The sequence below is a fragment of the Pseudorasbora parva genome, chromosome 3 (assembly GCF_024679245.1).
Source record: "Pseudorasbora parva isolate DD20220531a chromosome 3, ASM2467924v1, whole genome shotgun sequence".
Lineage (NCBI taxonomy): Eukaryota > Metazoa > Chordata > Actinopteri > Cypriniformes > Gobionidae > Pseudorasbora > Pseudorasbora parva.
In genome coordinates, this window is record NC_090174.1 from 33713024 (window position 1) to 33722331 (window position 9308).

The window sequence follows — 9308 nt, forward strand, 5'->3', positions numbered from 1 at the left end:
ACACACACTTTCTCACATATTTCCCCTCTCTATGGGCATTTTCCACCGTCATTCTCTGCCGTTTTTATATTTCACGATACAACATAAAGCAACATAAAGCTTCTTCATGACACATGGTGGAAACGATATTATAGTCAATGACACAAACAGGACAACATCTGTAAACGCCCTCATACAGATTAATCTACCTCCATCAGACACGAAATTCAGAAAACTTACAAGCTTGATGTTTTCTACAATTTTAGAAATTTCAGCAATAATAAAACAACCTTTGAAACCTCTTTCAGTGAGAGTAAGGATTATTTATTCTTAAAACCAACATGTATCATTCATTCCTGAAAATAAAGACTTAATAGGTTTATGGTCTAGCTTAGAACTGTTTATTCTCTAGTTCATTGGAAAAGGCAAGTTATGCATGGCACCATTCATCTAACTTCATCAGTATCTATTGCACAGTAAATACAATTATTTAACTGTGAGGATTTATAATACAGCTCTAATAACATGAATTATAAATACATGAAAAACTGAAATAGACAGAGAAATTTTATTTGAAATAAAAAAGGTGTGTGCTAAGCCCGGAAATATTATTCAATGATCATTTTGATCATCATTAAAGCCAGACAGAAGATGTAATGCATACCTGGGTAGAAGTCTTTAGATTTGGACAGTTTGATGGTGGCTCCAGTCTCTTTCTGAAGCTGGACGATGGTTTGACCCCCTTTACCGATGATTGAACCAGCAGCATAGCTGGGAATCAACACCTTCAAGAAATATTCACCCTCCTCTGCACATGCACACAAAAAACAAACACAAAGTTAGAGATAATAGGGGGGAAATATACATTAACAGCACCACTGTATATGTAATAGCAAAATAATATATAATAGTACAACATTAATAATAATAATAATAAAATAATAATACTTTTGTTTAAAATATCATATATATTTGTTGTTAGTTGTGGAATCTTTAGTCATGTCTAATGCGTTACACATTTCTGTAAAACTGTAATAGGATTATATAACAGTTTAAAAACCTCATGAATCCAACCAGAGACCACAAGTGCACCTCACAACGACTTTTCAAACAATATACAAACTAAACATGTAGAGAGATGCGTCTGGTTCTTTTGTTCATTTCCCCTCCTTTTCCATTTATATTTCTTTCTTCACTTTTTCTCACTCTCTTTCTCTCCCTGATGAGTTCCTACCGATTCTGCCTCTGTCCCACTTTTTCCCCATGCAGAGATAAAGTGACCTGCTTTGGGTTGGTAGAGGTCTAAATTTAACCAAACTATCTCTGTTTTGTGTCCTTCGCTATCTTTTTCGCCATCTCTCTCGCTCTCTCTCTCTTTCTCACATACACAAAAGGTTGGCCAGCCGACAAACAGCTCAGATCCTCAGCATGGAGGTTCAGTGTCACAGTTAGAAGTTGAGGTTTAAGAGCGAGTATGTGGCGGGTGGTGTGTAGGCAGTAACACTTCACTATACTGAGGCCGTGGGCTTGTGGGTAATTGCCTGGAAGGCTGTTCAGGCAGGAGCATATGGATGCTAAATCCTCAGATTTGTCCAGAAGAACCCAGCCAACAGCGCATAAGTCACTCAGAGGTTCCCGGGGGGACAAGGCTTCCCTCTCCCACCACAATATTACACATCCTAAATACAACATATGGCCTAGAGTGCATTGCTAAAGCAGGGAAAGTACCAGAAGGTGATTACAACACAACAAAAAAACAAAAAAACTTACACGAGAGTCATCAAACTCCCTTTGCACTAAACATGCAAATATATTCCATCATGATATCATTGTTACATTATATCGGTCAAGTCATGTTAAATATTTGGTATACCCTTCTAAATGCTATTGTTGGCACAGCTAAAACAAATTCATAACTATTTTAATTTGATTTGTTGCCGAGATGGCATTTGAGGTAATTTTTATTAATGTATAGTGTGACGAAATGGAAGCAGGTACAAAAGCAAATTGTGATTGTGTACTATATCAGTGTCTTGCCGAAATCTGAAAGATAAGATGGGTTTCGCAGACTCAAATGCCCCCAATCTCTAGCAGCTGACCCTTTACCACTGCAGAGAGGAGAAGAGAGAGTCAGAGATACAAGGAGAGAGAACGAGAGAGCGAGAGAGAGAGAGAGAGAGAGAGAGAGAGAGAGAGAGAGAGAGAGAGAGAGAGAGAGAGACTGCAGAATAAGAGCAAACGCTAATAATAAATAAAAAACATGCAAAGAATGAGAAAAAATATGGAAGGAGCAACTGGGATGCAAATGATTTGTTAGGAATAAAAAAAAGAATATTCTACCGAAAGGAAAAGACTATTCCAGGGAGTGGTAAAGAAAAACAGCAACTAGGAGGGGAGAGGACAGATAAGGGGAAGAGGAGAGGGGAGGGGCAGCAGGGAGAAGGTGAAAATATTATGGTCTCTAAGCAACTCTGATTGAGTCTCCTATGGGAATGCTTGATACATTCCGAATCACACCAAAGTCCGCCTCACGGCATACATGTCACCTGTACACTAATGCTTGAGTCAAGCATTTGTGCGGTTCTTCCAGAAATGCAGCACACATTCTCACAACTGGAAGGCCAGCCTGGTCGATAAGTGATCAATCATCCTATCCAGACAATCCCATTAATACCAGAAAATCAGGGAATCTGGGAAATCCAATGAAATGTAATTGTCAGCCCAGGCATATATAATCAAGCCACGAGTGGGAGGGCCAGTTAGTAGATGGCACCAGGATCAAAGCAAACATTAGCTTCAGTTGTAATACATTATCTAGTCTGAAAGAAAGAAATCAAGCAAGAAAGCAAGTAAGGAAGAAAAAAGAAAGAAAGAAAAAAGAAAGAAAGAAAGCAAGAAAGAAAGATAGAAAGGATAAAAGAAGCAAGCTCAAATGCAGTATAAGTCGCTTAAGCGCAGCTGAACGTGCAATGCACAGTTAGAAAGATACCCGAGCAGAATTTAAATTGAAAAGACAATTTGAGAAAAACACTTAGCGACCCAATCATTTAAATTTCCACACATTTCTATAGAAACGAATGAAACCCTGGAAAAGGCGAAATAAAAATTGCATTCACGTCTCACTTATACAGATCTAAAAGCTGTTATGCAGCATTGCTATTCTTTTGTTCTTCCCTCTCTTTTTTCTCTATCTCTCCCTGACTGACTGGCTTTGCTCTGTGCTGAGGCACTCTAGAGAAAATAATTTGTTAAATGAATGTGCAAATGTCAGAGGGTGAGAGAATTTTATTCTCTGCACTGAGACTGACATCAGGGTTTCTCTATAAAACACATGCAGCGTCTGACATATACTTCATCTTATGACGACGTCATACACAAATGCTCACACAAGGACGCTCGCTCTCTTCCTACTTCCTAGGGCCCTCAAGAGGGGCTAGTGGACACGACTGAGATCTGTATAGAGCAGTGCAGAGTGCTTCAATCTGTACCTGTCCTCTGCAGCGCTCCAGGTGCGCAGTGGGATATGCATTACATCATTGCCTCACCCGACTCAATGCTCTCTGCCACACACACACTCACACACACATGACTGACAGGTAATGATAGGATTCCAGCCCATGATGCTCACTGCAGCCGAGCAAACACACATACACACACACACACACACACAGCTGGGCAGATCCCGATCTTATCAATGACCGGTCTGTTGAACGGGAGGGTGCGAGTGTGAATGGAATGAATGCAGACACTGTTAGAGGGACTGTTTAATGAGGGCACTTTGCAGTGAACGGAGGAAGAGGACAGGACGCAGTGGACACACGCTCAGGAATCCATGATGGAGGTTTTTGAAGAGTGCAGCCGGAGGGGAGATAAGAAAAGAGTGAGTGCGTTCATACGAACGGAAAGGATATAGAAAGGGCAATCAGAGCTCTCGCAATCACTGAAGTACGTTGCAGCGACACACCAAAGTGCCGCAAGGAAGCGAACCTCCGGCAGCCGTTTTTACAGAGAGGCAGTGTCGGCGTATGGATCGTTTGACCTTGGCCAGCGAGGAACAAAACTTCACTATCTCCATCGCAACCACCTCACAATCGTTTCCAAGATGACTTGGAGGTGACATTCTGAAGGCACAAAGAGCCGGTTGGAAGATCTGCTGTCGCTTACCTGTTGTTAAAAGGAGAACCTAGAGCACATTCTCATGCAGCAGTGATTTGAGAATGACGAGCGCTTTGGGAGCGCTCCTCACCCGTGCGCTCCTGCTTGCGGTGATGATGTAAGGAAAGCTGGTGTAACAGGTTTTCAGCAGTGAGTGTCTGAGTAAATAATACAATCTGTTGCTGCTGTTTGCCAGGGAGCCATACTTACACAGCCGCTAACACAGTCAGACGGTTACGGGCTCAAACCTATGATTACACACAGCACATTGAGTGTGAATAGAGTGTCATGCAAACACACAGAGGGAGTGGGTCAAGAGGGATTGCATTGTTAACCCCCCACCCCCAAGCAACACACACACACACACACACACACACACACACTCTGCATGTGAAAAGGAGGGCCTGTCCTAGGCACACTGCAAGGACAAGCAAGCCTCTCCTTCCCACAGAATGAATGAAGAGACGCCAACGAAGGACAGAAGAAGAATGGGCGAAAGAACAAAAGACGCAAAGCGAAACGGTCAACTCATCCGCACACGCGCATTCAACAAGTCAACAAAAGGGGACCGAATTTCTTACCCATTCTGCTGTAGCGTGCTGGAGGTGGGGTTCAGATAGCCATGGATGCCGAGAGGCTGGAGCTGTGAGCGATGCCCGATTGCAGGCTGGTCATAGAAGCTCTGCCGCCGTCAAGGAATGTGGCCAGTCAACCTTTTTCCCCAGGTTCGTATCCGAGAGGGGGACAACGTCAGCGCATCCTCCCCTCCATACCCGCAGTCAGCCCCCGTCTCTCTCTTGCTCTCTTTCCCTCAATTTCCCTCTCTCTCTTTCTCTGATTGTGTGTGATGGCAATGCAATTGCTGTGTGTTGTGTGTGTATGTGTGTGTGCTGTGTGTGTATGTGTGTGTGAGTTTGAAGCAGAGAGGTTTGGTATTGTTCAGGCAGAGGCGGACTGACGGGGGGAATCTTCCTACTGCATCACCCTCTGCTTTCCTTCTCATCCATATTCAGCGAGAGCTCCAGCCCTGTGCTGCATTCTACAGAGAGGCACCTAGCGTGTCCAATCACCCCGCACCCCTCCCCAGCGTCACACACACACACACACACACGCTCGCACATACACACCAAGGCTTTCTTTCTCGTCGCCCCCCCACCACCACTTTGACGCAGCACTATAAAAGACGTAGCGCCTCGCTCACGTTTGGGTGAAATATGAAAAGGTAGGATGGAGGGAGGTTGCGTAGGGAGAGAAAGAGGAAATGAAAAAGAAAGAGTAAAAGAAAGTGCGAGGGAGTGACCTTGCATGAGCGAAGAGGAGGTATAGAGCGAAAGCGGGGAGGCAGTTGGCTCCTTGGACGGCCATGTTGGAAACAGCGAGAAAGAGAGAGAGAGAGATTTTTGAAAATGGCAGAAAGGATCTGCCGCAGAGCGCCAAGGGGCCGGCCAACTAAATTACTGCCTATAAATCCAGCGACGCTATACCCAACCAGCGCGAGCATGCAGGTGCGCGCACACGCGGCGGGGGTGGGTGGTGGTGGTTATGGGTGGGGGTGGGGGGGGGCTTTCTGAGCTGTGTCTGAGCTCAGTCCCAGGGTCATATTTAATTTGCATAGTAGCTTTATTCAGCTGAGCTTGATAAATTCCCTACATATCCATATAGGTACATCGACGTGCTCTGCTGGGTATCACGGATGCGGAATGCAGAAGTATAGATGCTTCTGTTCAGGCAAACCGATCACGTTCAGCACATCCACTGGACATTCTAGAATACATGAGCCCTCTTTCTCTCTCTCTCTAGCCCCTCCTTTCCTCACCACCTGCCCAATTCACAGTCAACTCACGTCACCACACACTGCAAGGGCACCTGTGTCCTTCTCTCGGCTCGCTCTCACTCTCACTCTCTCTCTCGCTCGCACCTTTTGATCTAATACCAAATCGCACAAAAACACACCAACATAAATAGCTCTGCCAAAACCTCCATTAGCAACATTAACATGCCATTTCAATTGCAACTGGTAAGAGGCCACACACACTCTAACTGTGTGCACTGGTGAAATTAGCATCAGCAATCAATGGCTGTTTACAAAAGGAAGGGCATAAAGAAGATCTAAATCACTGACCATCCTCTTCGTCACTCTCTTCAGGTCAAAGGTCATGTAAGGGGGAAGGGTGCATCCATTGATAGTATTATGTTTTAATTAACAAAGCCAGATAGTTGGACAGAATTAACGATGATCTGAACTGCCCGTGAACAAAGAGATAACTAACTTACTGACTAAATAAAAGACTGATCTCTAAACTGTGCTTAATGAGTTGCTTTGACAAAAGCTGTCAAACACACTAGTCAAAAGTGTTCATCATTATAAAAGCCTCTTTCTTTGTATTATTTTTTGTACCAGTCTGTTATGTAGTTTCTTTTCAATTTCATCCTACTTTTTTTTTCTTTTTCTTTTTTAGCAAAATAGTTGCATTCAAAAATCAATGGGGGGAAAAAAATCAATGAACTTATGGCTGCAGGTTGTAACTTTGATTTAAAATTGATTCCATTTTTAAATTTTGTGTTTTACAGTGCATCATATGCCTTCAGCTTATTGTGTAATAGACTGACGGTGTAGAAGATTATAACACATTATCCTGTACAGTCTGTATTGGAATGATATAAGAAGAGTTTTGAATCATCGTCTATTAATGTATAACATTAACATAATAATAATAATAATAAACTGTAAAATAATGCCAAAATTTAAAATAAAATAAAAACTTTAATTGTGCCACTGCATACCTATAAAGCATAATTTTGTCACCAAGCAAAGTCAGAAACAAAATATCAATGTCAATTATTAAAACAAATAGTGAGCACTAGCCTAATTATAAAATTCGAAAGTTAGGTTGGGTGTATACAAGATTCAGAAGTCGCTGTCTTATTATAAACCCTTCATAACATACTCGACTCACCTCATTAGCCCTGAAAACTGAAAATCATTAGTTGTGCATAATCTACAGACAGAGACAGAGAGAGACAGAGAGAGAGAGAGAGAGAGAGAGAGAGAGAGAGAGAGAGAGAGAGAGAGAGAGAGAGAGAGAGAGAGAGAGAGAGAGAGAGAGAGAGAGAGAGAGAGAGAGAGTGTGTGAGCCTGTTTATGTGGTTTATAAGGACACATTTGTACAACTACATGGGTATTACACTATAAATGTGGTGTTATCATATTTCAAATAGCTTTAAAAACATACTAAATTATGTTTTTTTTTTTGAGAAAGTGAAAATGCAGAATGTTTCTTGTGATGGGTAGGTTTAGGGGCAGGGGCAGTGTAAGTGGGATAGAAAAATACGGTTTGTATGGTATAAAAACATTACGCCTTTGGAGAGTCCCTGTAAACCACATAGACCAACGTGTGTGTGTGTGTGTGTGTGTGTGTGTGTGAGAGAGAGAGAGAGAGACCCTGGGTGGTGTTAGTAAAAGCACTCACTGGGCAGCTTATAGTAAAGTATACTAAAGAACATAATTGTGTTTAACACGTGATCTTCACCGCTATTACTGGTATTTTATGAGCAATGACTCAGACCACCATCTGAAGAAATATGGATTAATATCTAAATCTGCTAACAAAATCCGAAATAAAATATATTTGTAAATTATGACGAAGAGTTTTTTGTCATGCGCACAAGTGATTTACATTATCAGCAAAACCTGAAGGAAACTTTTCTAAAACAAAATGGGCCCTAATGCTCTTTTGGATATGTATTAAAAGCTCCAAGCGAAGCTATAGGGGGGAATGAAATCTTTTGTTTTCACCGGAGTCTGTTACTGCATAAGAATAGGGATTAAACTACAGCAGCATGTGCACTTTCTCCCTTTCATTCATTTTCTGCTCAATTTAGCTTCAGTCCCTAGAGGGGCGACCACCACCACACATCACCCCACCGGGGCATACAGGGTCAGACCCCTTCTACTTGTAGTAGCCTATTAATTATTTCTAGCGCTGCTGTACCATTTAATTCCACATGGTCTTCAAAACAACATCTTATGAACTAAAAAATAAAGGCAGTTCTCTCAAATTTTACAATTTAAAAAAAGCAGTTATTTAGGCGGGGGGAGTAAACCGACTAGGCACGCGACTCAAGCAGACTCGTTTGACATGACTTATTTGGAGCAGCAGGCCCGAGCACCCGCGAACTGTCGATCGGATCTTACCTCCGGTGTTGGAGCGCTTGGTGCTGCTCGCCTCGGTCGGTGTTTCCAGGGATCTCTTTCGGGAATCGGAGATATCTTGGTCCATGTGTGGCGACTGTGAAAGGTGCTGAGGATTTGAGAAGATCCCGTTCTGCTGAATTTCCCCGCCAGCCATCATTTTGTCACCGGCTGGAGTTTACACTGCGTTAGCGCACCGAATATCGTTAGAAAGCACATAAAACCAGTAAGCGTCTTCTCTCTGAGCTGTCTGAATGTTTATTGGAGCTTTAAATGTCATAAAAATGCCATGCTGCGGGGTCGCCGCGTGCGTCCGTTTCTGCCGCCCTGTCCACTATTTCCCTTGGGAGAAGAGGCGCATTAAAGCTCTAAATATAAAAATCAATTCAGTGAAGACTATTCATTAGCGCGCACCCGACACTTGAGACGTCGGTGTTTAACGAGCCCTCACGCACACGCGCAGCGCCCTCTCCAAAAAGATTCCCGCGACCATTGCTTCGCGCTGACAAACTAAAGATAAACAAATCAAGATTCAAGCTCAGAACAAAAATACAGTTAAAACGTCATTGTCGCTCGCAGTTTTCCGGTCTCCGCGCAGCGGCGCCTGGATTTTGAAGGAGTGTATTGCTGTTGACGATGTCTGTCCGTTTGTTTTGGAGTGTTAAAGAAAAGAGATTTTGTTTCAAAGATGCGAGAGTCTTGTCCAGCGCGCGGCGGCGACTGCTCGGGTGACAAGAGCTCTCGCGCAGCATCCCTGGACCAATTGTGAGCCAGAGCGCGAGAACCCTCCTGACGTCACGGGCCGCATCCTCCAAAATACTTTTTTTTTCACGGCACCAAGTTTCCAAACTCACTAGTTTAACAACTTGCCATTTGAATAAAACTGTCCGATTATAAATGCGATCATAACAGCATGTTACGGGATTAATTAAAAAAACAAGTTACTAGGCAAGATTATTAACGTTTACAAAGACAACGAACG

General features: G+C 42.9%; 1 protein-coding gene across 3 annotated transcripts in view; it reads right to left on the reverse strand.

The window, feature by feature from the left end:
• nova1 (NOVA alternative splicing regulator 1) overlaps window positions 1-9069 on the reverse strand; it is a 22150-nt gene extending 13081 nt beyond the window's left edge. For 2 of the 3 annotated variants that reach the window (XR_010904363.1, XM_067438561.1), the window contains exons 1-2: window positions 8330-9069; window positions 644-787 (exon numbers count right to left, since the gene is read on the reverse strand). Coding sequence is in view for 2 of the 3 variants with exons in the window: in XM_067438561.1 (XP_067294662.1) it covers window positions 644-787; window positions 8330-8486 (301 nt within the window). In the remaining variant the exon portion in view is untranslated. Of the gene's footprint in view, window positions 1-643; window positions 788-4715; window positions 5572-8329 lie in introns of those variants that run through there. The other variant, XM_067438563.1, reaches the window with a different exon arrangement.
• Window positions 9070-9308: the final 239 nt, after the last annotated feature.